Raw genomic sequence first — 22,400 nt, 5'->3', positions numbered from 1 at the left:
TGTGCTTTCCACAGCCCCGCGGTTGGGCAAATACAGCCAAAGTGTCGGAAAACCGGTCTCTCCCTGCAAGGCCAGGGCATATTTTCCCATCAACCACAGTGTAGAACATTCTTTTAGCATTATAGTCCTATTCCACAGATAACAATTTATTGACAGTGAAGACCTTGAAAACGAGCGAGGTGTTACTAACCAGTGTTCTATTGGGGCATGGGCGATGGTGGGGGGAGCAAAGGACATCAGCGAGATGATCGTTTAGCATTTTCTGCAGGGATGTAAAAATATTGCCAATGGGAAAGAGTGATTGTTCTGGACATCTGGAATAGTCATTCATTTGGGAAAGCTCACGCTACAATCAAACCCTCTGAGTGATGCCGAACCCAGAGAATGATGTCATCTGAAAGTGTTTCAGAGGGCTTGGCAATTTGTCCACGACTGGATATCCGGAAGGTGCTGTTGTCGGGCTTGCGTTCCGTGCCATCCCCAAGGGTCCATGCTGGAAGATCCTTCCATTATAACACTCTGGACGGACATCCAACTAGCTCTCTGTCCCAGATGTAAGTCAGGAGAAAAATGATGTTGTTCTCCTTTGCTCTTAACAGGATATTCTGGTGTTTGTTACAGGCTGGACAGTGAGATTACACTTTCCTCCTCAATGTTCCCCTTTGTGGGGGAGTGTGTGGTTCACTTAGACTGTAAACACCCCTACGTCGACCTATCCAAGTTTATTACACACTGCGCTGTTCAGAGAATTTAATATTTATTAATATTTATTACATGTCTGTTCTATGCTGGTCACTGTGCTTGGCATTTAAAGTATCCCATTTAATTTTCAAAACAGCTCTTCAAATTAGGGATCAGTATCTCCATTGTAGGAAAAGAAAACCCAGCGCTCAGAGAAGTGGAGTGACTTCCTGAAAGACACACAGCTAGTTAGTAAGAGAACTAGGGTTTGACTCCAAAGCCCCTGCCTTTCCACTACGCCGTACCCCTCCCCTAACTGCCACACTGATCTGGCTCCCCAACGGAACTCTGAAGCTGGCAAACGGCTCATTGTCTCTGTTGCCACCTGTGCCATCTGGTGACACGTTCTTTCCTATCTGGGGAGCCACGGACATGTCCTGCCTTGAGCAGCCTCCAGTAGTTCTGATGCTCAGTCCTTACCTCGCTCTCCCTGATCTGTCGCTGAAGACTCTATCCTTCCACTGTCTCCACCCTCTGGTGTATCCCCTTATTGTGTTAATGTAAACGTTTAATATACACTTAATACTCATACCTGTGCCAGAGGCTGGTGTGAAAACTCAGTGAGTGAATTCACGTAAGCGTTTGTAGCAGCTGCTGCCTCGTCGGAAGACCTGAAGCTGGGAGCAGAAATCCCTGAGCCCCCCTGCACCACAGCTTAGCGGTTACGGGCCCAGACTCCAGGGCCAGGTGCTCTGGCTTCAGATTTGCTTTCTGCTACTGACACTGGCGAGTGTCCCAGCCTCTCTGGGCTGTAATTTCCTGGGAGGAATAGCAGTACCTACCTGTTCATAGGACGGTTGAGACGAGTCAAGGAGGTGATGAATGTTAAGTGTTTAGAAGGAACTTTGCACGTAGTAGGTGCTTTGCCTGAGTACTTGCTACGATTATCATCATCATTTATTGAGAGCCCATTTTGTGCCAGGCACGATGCTATTGCAGTTAATAAGCGATGCCTAGCGTAAGCCTTAGCGGATAGGTACTGTTATGATACCAACCTCCCAAGGGAGGACAGAGGCTCGGTAACTGGATTAGTGAGCACATAGGTCTACTGTGCAGAGTAGAGGTTTCCTGCTAGGCTTTCTGACTCTGGAGCCTGTTCTGTCCGCTAGTTTGCTATATTGTGGGGCACTGTGGAAACCCTGCTATGAGGGGACCAGATGCCCCACCAGTGAACTACACCACCTTGTCACTGAGGCTCATATAGACATGAGCATGTTGACCCAGGTGCCCTGTAAGACTGAAGGCATCGTCCTGTTTGAACACTAAGGTTTTGTCTTTTTGGGTTTTGCCTTGACCGGGTGAGATCTCACTCTGTAAAAGGCTTCTGCTTCTACCAGCACATTCTAGCAGCCCAGGCCAAAGAACTTGACCTCAAAGACCTCCCAAAATACTCTAGTATTGATCATCCACATCATCGTTTCGCTCAAGTGGTTAATAAGTGGCACAATGTAAAAGGATGGAGATTATCAATAGGTGTCCTGATCTTTTAGCCCAGCGAGTGTGAAATCATTCATTGTTGGACGAAAAAGAACTAAGGAGTCACCTCATGGGAAATCTTCACTGTGCCCATCATTGAACCAAAGCAAACAGATAGCAAGCTTGCCTGACCCGGCTTCAGCTCCCTGGAACGTCTCAGGAGCAGGGACTGTGTTCTCTTCACTTCGTCCCCCCAACCTAGTGCCTGGTATTCAGTTGGCTTTCAGTGTGTGTTTGTTAATCAAAATTTTCAGTTCCCTTTGTGTAGACCACATACATGAAATAACGGATGTCAAGTGTCTGGTCGGTGTCGGACACGTGATAGTTCCTCAATATCGTCTTACTGTCCTGCTAACATCTATTTCCCTCTCCTTCATCAAAATGACAAAAGTCAAACCATATAGCATTTGTGATTCCATAAGAAATGCATGTCCATTGGTTTAATAAAAACTTCTACGGAACTTACTGTATAATTTCCCCATGGAACCCTCATTCAAACCCTATGCGGTAGGGGCCACTGGTCCCCACATGTTCCAGATGGGGGAGGGGAGTCTTTCAGAGAAGTGCCGTCACCTACTCAAGGCCATGCTGCCAGTGGGCTGAATCCAGTCACAGGAGTCTGGCTCTGGAGCCCAGACTCTTGATCAGTTCAGCATGCTGCCCGTTTTCAAGTGCTATTTTTCATGAAGACAAATTGAATTTGTTCAATGCAATGTCTGAAAGATGATTTATTTACCCAGCAGTGAGATGAAGATCCGCCGAGGGTCAGAGGAAGGCGTTCTAATACTTGTAAATTGGACATATTGTTAAACAGTAAAAGCCAGAGAGAATGGCCAGCGCGTCCCATCAGTCAGAACACCGACACGTCATCCGCTCGGGGAAGGCCAGAGGGATTGCGACCCAGCCAAACTAGCTCAAGCAGAGGAGAGAGGGTGCCGCGCCGTGGAAGGGGAGAGGGCTCTCGTGGGTGAGGGCATGGAAGCGTGGGTCAGCCTCCCGGCAGTGGGACTAGAGCATGTCAGGAACCAAGGCTCCTTTGGAGAGGTCCACTCCCTGGATCTCCTGGACCACAGGGCATGGAGCTCGCCCTGGAATGTTCTCTCCCATTTGCAGGCCAGGATCCCCATGCTCTTGCTGTGCTGCTTGCTGCTGAGCTCCCTGAGTTTATTCAGGTGTTCTTCTTCCTTTCAACCTCAGCATGCATCTATCTGCCTTTGACCTTCCCTGTGCAATGGCTCGTCCATTTCAGCTCTACCCATCCCAGGCTCTTGTTCCCCAGGTGAAACTCCAAGAGGGACTGCGTTGGCCTGGCACACTCTCTACGTCCCAGGGTAGTGTGATTGATTGCCCCACACCGGAGCGATGCCCCATCAGCTGTGACCTGGGAGGACGAAGCCGTGTAGTTCTCAGAGTCCTGCTTTTTGAGCAGCTGGGCCAGGACTTCCTTCCCATTAAAGAAGTCAGAATTCACTGGCAGACAGTATCCACATTTGCTTTTCTATAGACCGTGTCCTTTTTAGGCTTTTCTCTTCTCATTCATTCTCCCAAATCCCCCCAGTGTAGCTGACACTGTGTGTTCTGCCGTACCTGGTGCCACGCATCTGTTCTTGTCCTGGCTGCTGCTCGTCGTGTGTGAGCCCCAGAAGACAGCCACCTCCCACTGTTCATCTCTGTACCCACAGCTTTAAGCACCTTGCTTATTAGCACGTGGTACATGCTTGGAGTGTTTATTGAATAAATGAATGACAAAATATATGAATAGGTAGTCACTTTAATTAAAATGTGTAAAGATGGGTTAATAGAGCTTTTTATTGCTCTTAAAATGAAGTATTAGTGTGTTTATTAAAGTTGACAGGTCATGAATGAGATGAGTGCTTGAGTTTGATTAGGGAAAGGTATTTTTAATACAGACACCCCCTCCTGTGTATCAGCTACATGCTACATTTTAATGACACGAGAAGAAAAAAGGTAATAGTTGAGTTAATAGTTGAGTGTGAAATAGGATAGAAGCAGGCGACGTCACCCTGGTTAATACAGGTTTGCTTAGCAAATGAGAGGAGGTGATGTTACTGGCTTTCGGTGTCTGTTGGTTGAATGCAGGGGATGAGCGTGTCGCGTGGGAGAGTAGCATCCACTTTGGCACAGACCAGCTGCACCTGGAAGCTTGGAAAGGCTTCCCATCCCTCAGCGCTTTGACACCCTCGGTCCCTTCTCACCCGTGAGCTCGTCTTCATCAACCTGAAAAATCGCCACCATGGTATTTCGTTAGGCGTCAGGAAAATTTCAGAAACCAAGAGACAAAACATAATCTTGTTCCATGAGCAGTCCTGGGATATGGCTCTGCAGGGTCCAGTTGGGTTTGAAGCTGTGTCCTTTCCCTTTGCGTGAAAGCATGTCGTCGAGGGTGAACTTGGTCATTGTGATCGCTGCAAAATGCTATAAACCACACTTGCTACAAATGTAGACAATGTATTGGGCAAGTGTACTTCAATTCAGTCAGTACTTCTTAAGCACACCATTGGGGTGGTCCACTGTGTTCTGTGTGGGCACTAAAGATCTTAATAAAGAAAATCCTAGGTTTTAATAGATCATAATTCCTAGGAAGAATTTTTTTTTAAATGGATAATTTGAGTGCGTTCCCAAAATGACAGACGCTTTAAGGGAGTATAAAGAAGAAATCAGCTAAAGCTACAAGGCCCTGGAAGACTTCTCAAGTTAAGTCTGGAAGGATGGACGACCCCTTTTGAGTGGTGTTTAAAGCGGAGGAAGCGTCATGACTGTAGCCTGAAAGTGGTGATTTAAACTTGGTCGCAAAGCCTCGGACACCGTGGTTCCAGTGTGGGGAGCCCAGGGCTCTGGGGAGCGAGCAGGGGTGGGGGGAGAGGAAGGGAGCTGACCCGGGCGAGTCAAACAGCATGCACGCCGTACTCTCGGGAGGTCACACTGAGAAGCTTGACATCCAATTATCAACAAATTGCTCTGCAACTCCGGCCTGTTATTTGGATCATATTCCTGACCTTTGCCACTATTTTAGTTTTTATGCACTCAAAATTCATTTTTTATGTGTCTCGAATGGAGGGGGGGATGTCAGAAAACCTCCCTGGAAGAACTGCTGTCTCACACGTCACACGCAGCGGCTCGCTCATGGACGTTTTAGGTCTAATCGGTCACGCAGCTGTGAACTCTGAGTAACTCTCAGAAATCGGAGGTTGCGACCACATCTTGGGGGTCTGTTCCCTCTCACTGAGGCATTAAGCTATCGTGGGAGAGAATTTCCGAATTTCAAGGGTCGTGTCACCACGAGGGTCCGTCTTTGCACAGCAGATGGGGGTTTTTTCAGGCTATAGACAGAAACCCAGTAGCTGGGAGAAGGTTTCAGGTCAGGTGGGTTGCCTGGGAGGCATCTGTTAGGATTTCTGAGTCAAGGTGGCTTTGTAAATACTTCCTCTCGAACTGTGCTGTCCAGTGTGGAACTGAAATGAAAGAACATAGAAATGCGACGCCTCAGCCACAGCCCGTCACAAACATGCAGCAGCTACCTGAGCGCACAGACGCCGCTGCTTCCAACCCTGCAGAACGTTCTTGGTTATAAAAAAGTTCTTGGACGATCTCTTAGCTGGGTCTTGGAGGGCGCGCCGCGACCTTGAACAAAGAAGTTCTTCATTCCTCTCGATTTATTTTAACAATTGTTTGCCTTTCCTTTCCGTGCCCTGGACAGTTTGGAAGACCCGGAGCCAGAGGGCTCAGGTAGGAAAGCAAACAAACGAAATAACTCAATTTAACAGAAAGGGGAGAAGAAAGTTTCTCATAATCTGATGAACATATGGCCCGGAATAACATATGTGAGACTATGAAAGATTTTTCGTCTGGCCTGTGAGGAGCAAGGTGGACTTTTGCTGGGTGAAAAGCTGTGTCAAGGGCCAGGGACCACGTCTGAGCCTTACTGTCCAGGCGGGGGCGGGAGGTATAGAAGGTCCCCCACAGCTCAGATGGTTCCTGTGTCCAGTTGTTGTGCCCGCCACACCCTTCGCCTCAGAATGAGCGCAATCGGATCACTTTTTCCTCCAGTGTGCTGTTTGCTCGCACTATATTTAGTCAGACAAAAATCCAAGATGCTGAGCGCCAGGAAATACATCTCATGTGCCTTTTTAAATTTTTAATTTTAATCTATTCAATGATTGAATGAATGACTGGTCTCATTATCTTTTGCTACACAACAAACCATTCACAACTTGGTGGTTTAATGGAACAGCAATCATTTCTTTTGCTTGGGCAGAGCTGTGGGCTTCTCCGAGCTCCCCGATGTCTGGCGAGCCCTCGAGCTGGGGGGAGTCCATAGCTGAGGTGGTCTCCACTGCTGGGGCTGGTGTCATCTCGAAGCAGGTTTACGGTGAGCTGCGGCCTCCGCAAGCCAGCGCGCCTACACCGGGCGCCTGGGCTACCTGGGCTCCCTGTTCGCTGGCAGCTGGCTCCGGAACGTGTTCCCTTCCACGGCGGGAGAGCATCACCCTGTTATGACCCAGACTCAGAAGCCAGGGTCTTCTGCTTTACTCCGCGGGTCCAGGCAGACACAGGGTCCTGTCTCCGTTCGCAGTGATGGCACGTAGGCTCCACCTGTGCCAGGGCACGGTGCACGGTTCTAGAAAACAATGTAGGATGGGCGATTATAGTGGGTTGAAGGGTGCTCCTCCCCTCCCCCGAAAAGGTAAATCCTCAGCTTAATTCCAGTGACTGTTGCCATAGATATTGTGTCTGAGTTAAGGATCCTGAGGGGAGGGGAGCATGGGGATCATCCAGGTGTGCCCCGCCTCGTCCTGAGGTCAGGCGGAGGAAGACCGACACAGAGGAGGGCAGGCAGGATGGCCCTAGAGGCAGAGGCTGCAGAAATGCCGCCAGGGACGCCAGTGTCTCCTCTAGCGCCTCCGGAGGCAGCGTGGCCCTGCGGACACCTTAACTTCAAACCTCTGGCTCCCAGAACTGTGAGAGTATAGTTTCTGTTGTTTTAAGCCAAAGGTGCTGTGGGCATTTGTTATGGAAGCCGCAGGGAACTAATACAGAAAGAGAGCTGCAGTCCTCTCTTCAAGCGCAGTGCACCGAGCAGTTCCCACCTCGGCTCTTAGCCGCACAAATGCCACACCTTGCACTGAGCACAGTGCTGAGCTCCCGACCCCGTGTGGCCTCCCTGTTCCTCACAATGACCCTGGGAGGGGTACTGTCATCTCCCCTCTGTCTCGGGGGAACCAGAGCGCAGAGAACTTACCCTGCCCAGCCTCTTCGGTGAGTCAGTACAAGGACCAGCGTATAGATCCAGACGGGTCTCATGTGAACGTCATGCTTTTACTTCGCTTCGGAAATGTTTACTGTCAAACAATAAAACAAGTGTGTCCTAACCAGGAATGTATTTATTGCGTAACGTTCAATGGCAGGGATGGTCAGGGGTAACTAGGAGTCATGAAAGTACTCAGTGCTGGTGAACCCTCCAGCAGTCAGCCGTATGAATGTTGAAGGAGCCACACTGACCGCGTAGCTGGTGCCAGTGTTGGAAAACTCACGGGTCGGTTGCCTTCCGAATTACTTTCTGCCTTTACCAAGCCACGGCGACTGGTCTGCTTGGGGCTTTGATAGATGAGTTAAAGAACAGGAAGAAACTCCTAGCCTGTCTATTTATGGAGAACCCCCCTAACTCGAAGGCTTGCGTAGATAAAATTATGAACTTCGGTCAGCTTTTAATTGGCAACCAACTTTATTAAGTGGAGAACTTAACATCTAGCAAAACTTGATTTTCTAACAGTAGATGCTCTGTAAGTAAGTAAGTGTTCATTGATAAAGAATGAGGAAAGAAAGAATGTAAGGTCAGTTGGAGCCTTTTTCAGTAGGAAATAATACCGTAGAACATGGACTCCTTTAATCCCCACTTATCAAGAACCCAGTCGGACCAGACGTTGTGAGAGAGCCCTAGTGAGCGATTCCCTCTCAGACACACAACAAAAAGTTCATGAAATCACTATCACCAAGTTGACATAATCATCCTTTTATTACCACCGGTATTTTTAGGAGCTTACTATACGTATTCCAAGAAACACAATGAAAAAAACAAACAACAGAATTCTTCATGCTTATAAAAGTTCTTTGCACCTTCGAAAGCCTGCTCGCATCTATTATGGTATGTGATTCTTTTTTTATTTGTTTTTAATTGTTATCCTCACCCAGGACATTTTTCCATTTTTTGTTCAAAGTGGGAGGGAGAGAGAGGAAGAGAGAGAGAGAGAGAAACATCGACGTGAAAGGGACACATCGAGTGGCTGCCACCTGCACGACCAACCAGGACCGGGGGCAAACTGCAACCGAGGTACGTGCCCTTAGTGGGAACCGAGCCCGGGTCTCTCTGGACTGCAGGCCGACGCTCTAACCGCTGAGCCAAGCCGGCCAGGGCGCGGAATGTGATTCTTTACAGACATCGTAATGGGAGCACCATGGCAGGAGTCACTTAATTTTACCCTCTTGACTGAAGCAGCTGCGGCTCAGTGATCTGCTGAAGGTCTCATGCCTAGTCAGTACTACAGCCAACCTCCCCACTTCAGAATAAATAACAGTGAACAAGGAGCAGTAGACCTTGGCCACAGATGTGTTCTGCAGACTCAAACGGGTCGGGAAGCCAGTGCTTATCAAATAGATGGTAAAAGATTCAGCACCTTCTTGTCCCTTACTTGGCCATCAAATTTGGGTTGGCCAATGTCAAGGAGTCTTGACCATGAGTGCACAGGACTGGAATCAGCTACGTTAAGCAAGCGTGTGTTCTCTCTCCAACAAGTCTCTTAATCCAAGATGAAAAATGAAAGCACTATCCCCAAAACCCAAAGATAGAGGAAAGGGATCACTTTGGGTTACTGGGTCTCTCACTGGGTTCAACCACCTTCGTGCCCTATGTACATAGTCGGTTGCTGTTTTAGCAATGGATGCTTTGTAGTCCACATAAGATATTTCTGGTGTTCTCCATTGAAACCTGCACTGCTTTCTTGGCGAGGAGGGTTTCATGAGGGTGGCGGTCGGGTGTGCCTTGCTTGTCCTAAAGTGGCGGAAAGCCTTGTGCTTCTTTCTGACGTGTGTGGTTTTTCTTTGCAAAAGGATTTTCTGGTCCCAATTCGGCGAATGCTTTCTATATGAAATTCTCACCTCTTCAAATCTTTTGGGACTCTAGTTGCTGTCTGGCGACAGCCTCACGAATGAATTCTGGTCGTTTGCTCAACAAATGTTTGTTGAGCTCTTTCTGTGAGCCAGGTGCTGTGCAGGTGATGCAGGTACGGTAGTGAGCAGAGTTCAGTGCAGGCCCTGTCTCGTGGATCTCTCTGCATAATGGGGGAGACAGGAAATAATCGTATGATGAAACACATACATGGAAAAGTGCCACTGTAGTAAGTGGATGCTATAAGAATGTTTGGAAGGTGTGATGGATCAAAGAGAGGGCCTTCAAGACAAAATGAACGCGTAGATACTGAAAGCGAAACTGACCAAAGGGAGACAAAGGAAAGAGATGTTGGCAACATAGAAAACATTGTATATGGATTCCTAGAAAATCTGAAAATAATTTCCTCTGGGGGTGCAGTTGATATTTTCAGGGGTGAGGGTGGTGAGGCAGGTGGGAAGGGCCCGTGGAGACTGACTTTGACTTGTTACCATGTTCTATTGACCATTTTGCAAGAATGTACTTATATGATACTTGTGGGATTCAAAGGATTAAAAATCAATGGTAAAGGAAAAAGAAAAGAATTCTAAGTGGAAAAGAAGTAAGGACGTGTTATGGTAGTGGTTTTTTTGTTTGTTTTTTAATCCTCATCTGAAGATATTTTTCCATTTTTGTTCTGATAGAGTGGTAGGGAGAGAGGGAGAGAGAGAGAAACATTGACTTGAGAGAGACATATCGACTGGTTGCCTCTCGAAAGACCCCCACCAGGGCCAGGGATGGAACCGCAACCACAGTAGTTGCTTTCTTTAAGGACCCCGTGGCCACGTGTGGTTGAATTAGGGACTCCACCTATAAGGATACATACAAATTCTAATTCCCCACACTTAATATAAACACTTTCTGCATTACAAAAAGGAAGCTTGTTTATAGTAAGTCGTTTGCATTCTTTATGAATCAGTATTTGGCCACTTTCAGGTACATTAACTTCAGGATTTGCAAATAGATTATTGTCATTAGTAGGATGACATGTATTGAGAGCTTATTCTGTGCCAGGCATGCTACTGAGCACTTAACATGGGGTATATGATTTAATCCGGGTAACAGCCCTAGGAGATGGTTCTGTAATGAACCCCTTTTTTCAGATGAGGAGATTGAGGCTTAGAAGAGAGATCAAGTCACTTTCTCAGGGCTGCAGTAAGTAACAGAGCTGCAACCGGAAGCCTGTTTGAACCTGGACCTCCTAATAACTTGCCGTCATCCTCCCATGATGCTCTGCAGGCTGAGATGTCAGTGTCTTCATTCCTGAGCCCCCAGTCCTTGTGCTAGTGACATTATTGGGATGATTTCAATAGTCAATAGCAGGGCACATGAAGAATGCTGAGGGTCTTTAGCATCCCTAAGGGGCACTGATTTCCAGAACTTTCTAAATGCCCATGTATTAGGATGAATTCTTCTCTTTCCCAGCTGGTGGTATCCCGCCCACACAGTTTATTGAGAAATTGTCTTTGTGTTTTATAATGGACCTTACTGATTCTCTTTCTATTTTTTTAAAGGTTCTTTAAATTGATTTTTAGAGCGAGGAGAAGGGAGGGAGGGGGAGAGAGAAGGAGAGAGAGAGAGAGAGAGAGAGACATTAATGCAAAAGTGAAACATGGATTAACTGCCTCCTGCCCCCTACAGCGGATCAAACCAGCAACCTTTTGGTGCACAGGAGGACACCCAACCAACCGAGCCGTACCACCCAGGGCTTTGATTGTCTTTCATATGGGACAAATCACTCATTGAACTTAGAGAGGACAAGAGGCCTCACTACCAGCAGACTTAATTACATTGGAGCAAACCCTCTCGGTCCAAACTGCCCAGCTTCTTGGTTCATTTTCCATCACACTCTCGTTGCCCAGAGTCGTTCTGCAGCTGTGGTTGAACGGATGCTGTGACAGGATCCCGAGGTGTGACGAAATGTGATATGAGAGAGGGGCAGGGTGCTTTAAGGAGCTTTAGAGAAGACAGACCTGGGTTCCAACCTCAGGTCTGCTACTGAGGAGCCAGGTGAGAGTGGCCCAGTGACAACTTTTCTGAGCCTTGCTTACTCATGTGTAGCAAAGGGATTTGAGATACCTGCTTTGCTGAGTGATGAAGTTGGGAGATAACCAGAAAGTAGAGCCTGGTGGGCACCCAGTAAATGCTTGCGATTATTATTGTCAGCTTGAACACTTGGGGAGTTGCCTTACAAAGAGGAGAAGATGATTCAGTTGCTAAAATTCAGCACAGCGTCATGAACTCAGTTTTAAATGAATGACTAATGGGAGTTTTGAAAGCATACAGCATGTGGGTGTGGCTGAAAAATCATCTCTGCTCTTATAATTGCAGTCACTCTGATATTTCATCTGTATACATTATTGCTGATTCAGCTGAGAAGAGTGTGAAGCAGAGGGAACTATGTATAACCATTCTGGTGGATGAGATGGCCTGTATTCATAAGAGAAAAAAAGGAAGCAAACTACTAAATAAAGTAATTAAGTATTGTGTCTTGTCCTTCGAAAGAAATAGAGAGGCTAACAGTGGCTTGCTTTAGACACAGATCAGCACAGGCATCTCTGCAGAGGTGACTTTTTGTAGAAGCCAGAAGAATGAGCTGGAGACAACCCAGCAAAGAGCTGAGGGAGATTCCAGGCACAGGGAGAGGCAAGTTCGCAGGCCCTGATGGGGACAAGGCACGGAGCAGGCGATCACTCTGCAGCGATGAGAAGAGGGAGTTACCATTCAGCCTCCGCTGCAGGAAGGCACAGCCTCGCTAAGAGGGAACGGAGGGAAAGCACACTAGCTCCCGGGGCCCTGCTGCGCACTGTGCCTTCTGTGGGAGGCTGTTTGACCTTTCATGGTTGGTGCCTGATTTGGATGATGGGATGCTTGCCTAGGTTGTTAGAAAGTCTTACCCTCTCAGAAGCCCTGTGCCTCTCGCTGGTCTATTCAAAGGCAATATGCCTATCTGTCAAGAAAGATTGATTGTCCAAATGTCCTAGAAATAGTGGTGATGGCGGGATGGCTGCTAATCTCGGGGCTGGCCCCTGAGACAGCACCATTGTGAAAACTTGCAGTCACGGATGCCTGGGAGCAGAGTTTATGAATATACATACGCTCCTTTTGGTTTTCACAGAGTCCACAGCAACCTTAAAGTATTATAAAGGGGCTCCACTATCTAATCAGGGAATTAGAGCAATCTATTAATTGCTATTTCTGATTATTTGCATTTAATTAAGGGGTACTCTTGAGAAAATGAAGGACAGCATAACCTCGGAATATGGCTTTGCATCTTAGATAATTGACTATAATTTCTGTCTTTGCAGCCTTCCCGAATTGTTTATTTCTCCAGATGGTTCCTAAAAGCTACCAGTTACCTCTTTCCTTTCAATGGGTGAGCAGGGGTTTCTCATAAAAGCTTATATGGTTTGGTTTTCTCAACGAAATTAAAGCTTAATTAGTCAAAAATCCAGATTGTGCTGTGTTTTATAAAGTTTATACAAGCATAATTAATTTCAGTTAATTGTATGAGTAGCTTTCTCATGCAAACAGTAACCTTTTTCCTGATGACCTCTAGATGTCGGATTTTAGGTTGTCTACATTTCTAGCCTTCCCTGGTAATGCTAAATCAACTTGCATGATTCTAAAAGTATTACTCTTTCCTTTGATTTATGACTCTTATCATGGAAGTCAGTGATTACCTTGGCAACCCATGTTTCATGTTTTGAAAATGCAATGAAAAAGTATACTAGAATAGCATTGCTTTTGTTTTGATGGAAGCCAACGACCACAAAAATAGAAATATGATTTGGATATGTTCTTCTAAGCCCACTACTTTTCATAAAGTTACCTCGACTTTTTTAGTCTATTTGAATGACAGCTCAAATTACATTGATCAGCTAAATGTCAAAAAGAGTAGCTATTATTTTTTAAGCCTCCTGATAGCTCCAGGATTTCTCTTCCTGAGAAGAATGATAGCTTTGCCTTCCTCTGAGCCCCGCCCTCTCGCTGCAGGGGTATTTCCTCTGCAGAAGTCTTCAGAATGCCACATTTAATCCTAAGGAATTATCCTCTAAAAACATGCCTCCTCACTTGATTGGCAATTAAACTTTATTATTAGTTCCCTCATCGTTTTCCCTAATAAGTCTTGCATATAAATTGAGGAGGTTAAAATTCTCCCTTTTTCTCTCCTCCTCGTTCATATTCTGGGAGGGGGTGGGTGTTGCATTTGGTGCTTTCTCAGGAGACCCAGAAGCTTCTTTCCCAGGAGCACCCAGTGAAACGCACCACCCGTCTCACTGATCTGGGTAGCATTGCAAGCCCATCTGTGGACCAGTAAGTGTGGCCAGGGAGTGAGATCGTGAACTTTGACCCTGGCCTGAGTCACAGGTACCTCCCTGGTACCCAAGGCCTGAGGACTGCGTGGGCGGTGTGGGAGCAGGATGCAAAGGAGGGTCATCCAAGGGAAGGGTTGGGGATGTTGGGAAGACAGTCACAGGTACATCTCAGAGAGCTGAACACACTGCATTTTACTGGGATTGTAACAGCCACCACCTGGGAAGCCTCTTGACTTTAGAGTGACTCTGTCTTTAGGATGGTCAGTGTGAGCGAATTTGGAATCTGGGGAGTGTTGTTCCAGACTGCATTTCTCCAAGGTTCATTAGCAACCGGTATTATAGAACCAATTCAAAGGGAACATGTTTTCAGTGCCTATCTTGTTAGCTTCAGGGCTACATTTTTTTTTTTTTTTAATGCATAATGAAATCCATGGAATGTTCAGAAAGAATCTGGCGCTTTGCAAAATTGGCTTTTGGGGCTGTGCACGGCTTATATTGGGAAGGATGAGTGTCTGGCCGTTGCGTGAATGGAAAATCCTTTGGTCTGTCTCAAGGCTGTAGTTAGCTGTAAGCAGTTGGGGAAAAAAAGGAGAAATTCAGTATGTGTGACTTTCAAAGACTCGGTAGAGGTCCAATACCTTTTTAGTCTTGTACACAGGCTCTGGGAAGGTCGTTTTCCCCTATGTGTGTGAAGTCAGACTCCCCACCTTTGTGGGGGTTTTGCTCATTTCAGAAGCTAAGAAATGGGAACTGGCTATTGTTAGTGACAGGACAGTGCTTCAAGAATAATGAGAGGTGCCCCTCCTCTTCCCTGGGGATTGCTGAAGCAGAAGTACACACAGACTTGGTAGCTTTTTCTAAATAGCTATCATTACCATGTTCTCTGCAGGACTGTGTAGTCTTATCACTATTAAAGTCAGGGCACTTGAGCTATGGTCTGGGCTTTGTCCCCAGCTCTGGGACCTTGGGCTCACCACTCACCCCTCTGGGCACCATGGTTCGTGTCGATACAATGAGAGTTTCCGAGGCATGAAGAACCAGGTCATATCTCAGATAGCTTTTATCTTTACAGTGTAAACACCTGGAATGAGGAGATATAAAGAAGGGCTTCTGGTTTTAAAATGGCACCTAACTTACCTTCTCTAAACTTTCTACTAAAATGTCTAAGAGAAAACAAAGGTTGAGGAATTATTTCATTATCAAAAACTAGGAATGGCAATCAGTCTCTATCCAAACTCTTGGGGGAATTCTCACAGACCTTCCCGGGTTGTGAAACTGCATTAAAGGACGCAGTGAAAGCTACCGTGTGGTGTGCCATTGGAAACAGAATTCCAGGAGTTCCCTGCAGGTGCTTTATCTCTGGACCCATATTGGATGCAAAATCCATTGTCAGTAGCAACTGGGAAGACGGACGTTTCCACTTTTTTTCCGTGGGTGCTGTTTTTGAGTTAATCTGCTCTTCAATACACACATGTATATACACACAGACATGTGCATGACATATGTATACATACACATACATACACACATACACACACAAGCACATTTATAGATATACGCATACACACAAATACATACATATGTGCACACATGCACTTATATACACATATACATACATTTATGCACACATACGTATACTCATATACATACACACACACACACACAGATATATGTATATATGTACATATACACAAACTAGTGAGAGGCTCCAATTCTCAAAATACAATAGCCACAACACAATAGAGCGAAGATGCTGTATGTCTTGGAGATGCAGACCTGTGTGTGCAACAGGAGTACAGGAGATAAGAGCAGTCATGCACACCGGAGAGCACTGTCCTGCATGAGCTTCCTCTGTTCAGAGCGTGGGAGCTGAGAGCCTTCCAGGCACCTGAAGGAAACTCGGAGCCACAGGTGTGGGAAGGCCATCCAGTGGGTGCCCGCGGGGACAGGGTGCACCCGAGATCTGCACAGGTCTTTTCTCCTGCGTGGATGGAGGCAGCACAGAGCCTCTGCAACAAGCTACAAAATAAGGAGCAGGACCGCCATCCGGAAGACGTGGTGGGAAAAGCACACTGCTGAGCATGCTTTCGTTTATACACCAGAAGGAAGTTTTGGAAAACCCCAGAGCGGGTGGGGGCAGAGGAGGGCAAGCCTGCTGTGACGTCTCCCTGGGAGAGTGGGGGTCCATGAGCTCGGTGCAGGCAGAGACGACAAGGCCATCGAACCAAGCGAAACCACTTAGAACACATTGTAAGGAACTGGAAAGGCAATGGCAATGAAAACCGACGTTGATATCGGCGAAGAATTCATACTGAGAAGAAGCGTCAGTCAGCTAAGTGAATAATTAAAGTGGAGTGCGTTTCCAGACTGATTCAGGTGGATGATGAAGCCGAAGAAAATAAAGATGACTGGGGTAGATCGAGAATGAGTTATAGGAACTTCTAAGAACTATGGAAGTTTTTCAGGAAGAGACTAGAAGTGAGACGAACACTTCAAAGACATAAGCGAACATTTTTCTGAGCTGGACATACACAGTAAAAGATTTCCTTGGGAGCCAGCGAAGTATAATGACAACCACACCTGGATACATCCAGATAAAATCTATGTTTCCATGCAAAACCAGAAAAAAACCTGACAAAAGAACAGAAGTCCTGCTGATCAAAGGAGTCTCCCTTAGAGGAAAGCAGTCAACAATGACTTATCTAGACATTTCTGGAGGGAAAAATGTATCCCAAGAACGCTGTAGTCAGAGAAATTGTTTGCCTTATAAGACAGAAACAAAGAGGCTTTCTCGTGGATTCCAAGCCTCACAAAACATTCCTTCTGCCTTTTCTGTTGGCCTCAGCCACATGAAACCCAAATACAAATTAAGAATCCCCAAATGAAAGGGTTGTGATGTAAGATGATTTCTGGGTAAGCTTTGGAATCATTTATATATGAACACTTTCTAAACGTTTTCGGGACATTACGAAACACAATTATAAACGTGTAAAAAAAGATGGAATGTGTAAAATATTGTAAAAACTGGTATTCAAGGGGCCAGATTGAATCCATAAAGACAGAAAAGGGAGGGAAGGGGATGCAGGAAAGGAAGCATGAGGATGTAAGTGTGGGCAAAAGTCTGTATATTCCATAGGAACAATTTAAAAACTACCATTCTGTCTTCACTTTGATAGTATGTCAAAACAAAACAAAACAAAAAAAAACTTAAGAGTGTATTTCTTCTAATTTTGGGGTCAGGGAGGAAGACATTGTCACTCAAAAGCAACAGACAGAAGGCACTAAACAGACAAGCAAGAAGGGTATTCAGATTAATTTAAAAGATTGAATCTAATTATTTGCTAACTCTGATTAATTGAAAAGACTCAGTCTAATTATTTGCTAATTCCAACATGGAAACAATCATGTAGCCTCACGACGTATCTGAAGATGCAGAACATCGTTTAGTCACAGATCTTCGAGGAGGAAGAGACACCACGACACTGCTCCCTGCTCCCTCATAACTATGCAAGGTCCCCACTGGACTGTGCTGTGCATCAGCCCTGGTGACTGGTCCTACCCCCGGCCAAGCTGGGAATCAGGAGCAGGCTCGGCTGTGGTGGAGTCTCCCTGGCGACGGTATCTGGTGTTTTCCACTCTGCTGCGGTTGCTGCTGTAAACAAAGCATTTCTGGTGGTGCCATCTGGGCTTGGTGACGCAGCAGGAGCATTAAACCAGGACTTATCTCAGCAAAGTTTGACCTTCAGAAATGATGTGGAATCAGTATCCTTATGTGGAAACAGTTGTTCATAGTTCTTTGGCACATGAAACACCCTTTCTCCTTAAGTGGGGAGCTTCCCAAGAAGCCCTAACCATTCTGGCTTTTGTAGACCAGAGGCTGTGTGTCCCTTTAATTTCCTGAGCATGTATAGTCTGAACTGTGTGCTTCAGCACATGGCTATATGATTATTTTATCCTACAATATAAAATCTCTCTTCCAAAGAGAACCTCTATCCTAAAAAGCAAGAAGGCAGTATTCTTCGTTACTCAGTAAATTTATCATTCTTTTAGGGACTCTGTAGCTTTATTTATTTATTTTTATTTTTTTAAAAATCCTCACCCAAGAATATTTCTCTATTTATCTTCAGATAGAGCAGGATGGAGGGAGGGATGGAGGGAAGTGGGGGAAGGGAGAGAGAGAGAAACATCAATGTGAAAGAGACACATTGACTGGTTGCCTCCCACACAACCTTGACCAGGGCCAGGGACCGAACCGCAATGGAGGTACATGCCCCTGACTGGAATTGAACCCACAACTCTTTGGTCCACAGGCCAATGTTCTAATTGTTAAGCCAAACCAGCCAGGGCTGTAGCTTTATTAATTTTTTTTTTTTAATGGCAGTAACACTTTATCTGCCTGTAGGCAGTGGGTTTGATCAGATGACTACCTGAGATTCCTCTGGGTTCAGAGATTTTTAAGTGTTTGTGGTTAATTGTGTGCATGAGAGAGGGGTTAGGGGTTAACAAAAGAGGTAACATTGTTGTCCTCTTCAGGAGAAGTAGTGTAAATTGATGATTTCTTTACCCACCCCAGAGCTTAGAACTGAGTTGTGAACATAGTTGATCTTGTGGAGACTTGGGTTTATGGTGGTATATTTCCTCCTGTCACCTAAGGATACAAGAGGGAGTTGAGTACATTGTGAGCTTTGGATTAAGAGCCAAGAGATCCCACTGGCAGGCCTGCATCTAATGTGGCCTAAGACAGTCCACCTAGAGTTCTCTGGGTTAACTTTCCATTTCTGAAAGGAAAGGTTGGCATTTGAAGGGGAATTATGAACTGGTAGTTGCCCCAACTGGCTAGCAGAGTGTGTTATTGGGCCTTCAGGGTGTTGACACATTTTATTGCAACTGTTTTACTAAGGAAAGCCTTTAGAGGGGGTGCATGTGCCCTGCATTTTACCACAGTCCTCACTACTCCCTAGTGCCTGATCCCTGTCCATGCTACCGATTTATGTTTACCTTATTAGCTTTCATAAGCATGTGCTAATAATCTATAAAAGGGAGGAGGATTAGATTTTTGGTTTCTAACATTAGTTTTTTGTTTTTGTTTTGTTTTTTCTCTGCAAACTCTGTACCGTCGATGTGCAAAAGATTTTTTTAAAATAATTTTTCTTTATTGATTTTTGAGAGAGAAGAAGGGAGAGGGACAGAGAGATAGAAAAATTGTTGAGAGAGAACATCAATTGGCCACCTCCTGCATGCCCCACACTGGGGATCGTGCCCACAACCTAGACATGTGCCCAGATCAGGAACTGGTGACCTCTTGGTGCATGGGTCAATGCTCAACCACTGAGCCACACCAGAAAAGATTTTTAAAAGACTTTGGAGGTTAAAAACTATTTGACTAATTAGAACAAATGGATGTGGAAAAACATGTCAACCTAGGAAGACACACTAGAGAAATTCCAAATGGGTTTGAAAATGGAAATAGAAAAGCTGAATCAGTCTACTTGTTTTCAGGTGCCTTCTCTTCACAGTCATTAGTTTGGCCTGAACTACACCAAAATGGTCCTAATGGCCCCAGTCACATGAGCTATTACAGGTTGTCTAACTTGGTTAAATTCTTTTCTGCTTTAAATCGTTCATGATTCAGCATTTCATGGCTTGAGTCAGGTGCCTTCAGAGGGCTCCTTCCTCAAAGGTCATCCACTCTCCAGAACTCAGCCTCCAAGATGAAGGTGGCAGGTTCTGCTCAGTGACTTTGGGAGAATAATTATTTATTAGACGCAGGACTTTGGAGGCACAGTTCTATAGCAGCAGAGCCCTGGTTGGCAAGGACAAAAAGAACAAAGAAGCTGGTGAAACCAGGAGTTCTGGGAGGAGTGGGGTCGATGGGATTGAGGATATCTCTCTAACAGGATCCATGTGGCTAAGGAGGAAGACGAAACATTCCGTGTGTGTCCAAGACAGTAAGAGCCTCATGCACCTGACTCATTCCAACCTCACAAGAAGGGAACACTATTACCAGAGGGTAACAGATGAGGAAACTGAGGCTTGGAGAGGGGAGTGGCCTGGAAGAGCAGTTTCACAGTTAGCACAATATTTCATGAAGGGCATGTAACTCTTGTCTGCCCATCGGTGCTTGATGAGTGATGTATGCACTTTATTCATTTATTATGATGTCATGGTGTCTGAAAATAAGTTTCCAGTAAGTAAATGTTGACATGAGAACCCTTTTGTCAGCTGAAGTATGCAATCTATAAGGTTGAAGCATACATATTTCAAAACAGAGTGCCGGTGAATGCATGATACTTTGGGAGGAGGTGGGGTTTAAAGAGAGATCATTTTATGACATTATCAGAAACCAAAAAAGGGGAGGGAGGAGGATGCTTTTGTGATCCAACAGAACAAGAGTGATGAGAAAATGGAATATTAATATAGGTAGCAAAGCAGTATGCATTTAAAAATAATGGGACTCTAATTACCAAGTTTCTGGGAGGCCAATAGAGGATTTATTGTATTTTTTCCCCCACATGCTAACCAGCAAGTAGATGATTCATGTACTGGAAGAGGAAAAAAACAAAACACAATGATTTTTGTTTAATGCTATGCAGTTGGCAGCTGAGGATTCTATTTTTACCGCACCCCAGTGCCTGAGCGTGTTTCTCCCTTATTTAGGAAACCTGTGCTCAGTGCAGTCTCTTACCTTCCTGCTAAATACAGAGAACACGGCTGAGATCGCCACGCCTGGTGGTTACTTTAAGCAGGATGCCAAGCTCATCAAACAGGCAGACCTCATGCAACACCAGGTTTCTTTTACTTGCCCTGGAAGATGTTTATTTTGAGGAAGAATTGTTTATATGGTAAACCGAGGGATGGCATCATCGTTCAGATTATTTATATCGAGACCGATCGTTTCAGGATTGATGCAGGAAGCACTGGTAATTCTTTCGTGGTACTTGTAAGGAGTGGGAGACAAGGGGGGAAATGGGAAATGAAGGACATAAATGGCAGGAGTTAAGGTATCCTCTTGGAGGCCATGGACACACAGGATGAAGGCCACAGTCAGGAGAGTGAGGGACCCCAGTGTCAGGTGGGCAGCATCCCTGAGGTGGGAATTGTTCCTTCAGAGAAGCAGGGAGCTGAGCTTGGATTTAAAACACGGGTCTCCTCTTTGTTCTCTAACAAAATGCCTGGAGAACCCAAGGTTTGCAGTGCTGACTCTGAGTCAGATTTTTTCTCTTTTTAAATGTTGAGCAGCAAAGTTGGGTGTCTTTAGGGGCATTGACCATGGTAAACTTGTCATCTCTTCTGGGACTTCTTTGCACGTGAGCTAGATGAGAAATAATTATAATGGGAAAGAGCTTAAAGAACATGGTGAGATGTAGGAACTGTGTCACTGAAGACTGTACAAAAGGTATGGCCCAATGGGATTTATGTTGTGTGGTACCTTCACGCTGTGATCTATTTGAATGGCATGATCTACCGGGACACCATATGTGATCTAATGCGATCAGAAGAGGTGGCCGAGAGCATCGACGATGAGTAGCGTTTACTTTTGTTCTCCCCTGGGATCCCTCAGCTCCCTTCAGTCAGGGCTCACTTGATTTACCTTCTCCAAGAGGCCATCTTCAGCTGCATTCAGTCGCTCATTCATGCCTTATTACATTTCTTGGTGGGAACGTACATTGGTGCAGCCACTATGCAAAACAGTATGTAGGTTCCTCAAAATGTTTGGAATAGAGCTACCATATGACCCAGCAATCCCCCTTCTGAGTGTCTACCCAAAAATTTGAAAACAGTCATTTGTGAGGATATATGTACCCCTATGTTCATTGCAGCATTATCCACAATAGCCAAGACATTGAGACAACCTGAGGTTGACAGATGATTGTATAAAGAAGATGTACATATATACAGTGGAATACTATTTAATTACTTTTAGATTTCACTACCTTCACCCTTTGGGTTGTCAGAAATAGTGGTATAGATGATCACAGTTAATCTTCATTTGTAGACTATTTTGTATATATTTCTTGGCAACAAGGTATACACATCAACCAATATATGATTCCTTGAAGGCAGGAATAACAATGTACTCAGAAAAAAATGCATGTTTTCCGAGAACAGGGCTATTTTAGCTAGCTACCGCAGAACTGTGGGACTTAAATTTCCCTCCTATTAATTAAATATTTTGAAACTTTTAAACAGTGTTCAGCATTTTGTCAGGGTACCGAATTCCTTCTGTTTTTACTACCCATTGGATATTAAAATTTACTTTGCTCATTCTAAGTGCATCTATCTCGAGCTTACAGAGCTTTGTACAGGAGTTCTGCGGTTCCCGGCGTAATTGTCTTTCTAGATTTCAGTCATGTGTCACTCTTTGCCCTTGTGTTTTTCAGCCTGAGATGTCCTAATCAAGGTGACAGTTTATTAAATGTAGAGAAATGTACTGATTTGCATCTTCTTTTGTACCATCCCAGAGGGATGGAATAGAGATCCTTGATTATTGGAGGTATTTGGTGTTTACATGCACAGAAAACAGTCATACTTTGGCTGTCCAGATGTTAGAGTAGGTTCAGTTATGTTGGTGTAAGCATTTATGTCTTTTAGATAATTTACTGGAGAAGAGTTTAATATCCTCTAAAAGAGATCTGTAAGGG

General features: G+C 45.3%; 1 protein-coding gene across 1 annotated transcript in view; it reads left to right on the top strand.

Moving 5' to 3' along the window:
- The window catches only part of LOC118643505, a 48,708-nt gene extending 27,422 nt beyond the window's left edge, over window positions 1-21,286 (top strand). The window contains exons 4-5 of the mRNA XM_036281611.1: window positions 20,416-20,546; window positions 21,143-21,286. Of these exons, the coding sequence (XP_036137504.1) occupies window positions 20,416-20,546; window positions 21,143-21,286 (275 nt within the window). The remainder of the gene's footprint in view (window positions 1-20,415; window positions 20,547-21,142) is intronic.
- Window positions 21,287-22,400: the final 1,114 nt, after the last annotated feature.

This window comes from Molossus molossus, unplaced genomic scaffold (assembly GCF_014108415.1).
Source record: "Molossus molossus isolate mMolMol1 unplaced genomic scaffold, mMolMol1.p scaffold_m16_p_4, whole genome shotgun sequence".
Lineage (NCBI taxonomy): Eukaryota > Metazoa > Chordata > Mammalia > Chiroptera > Molossidae > Molossus > Molossus molossus.
This window is presented reverse-complemented; position numbering and strand designations above follow the sequence as displayed.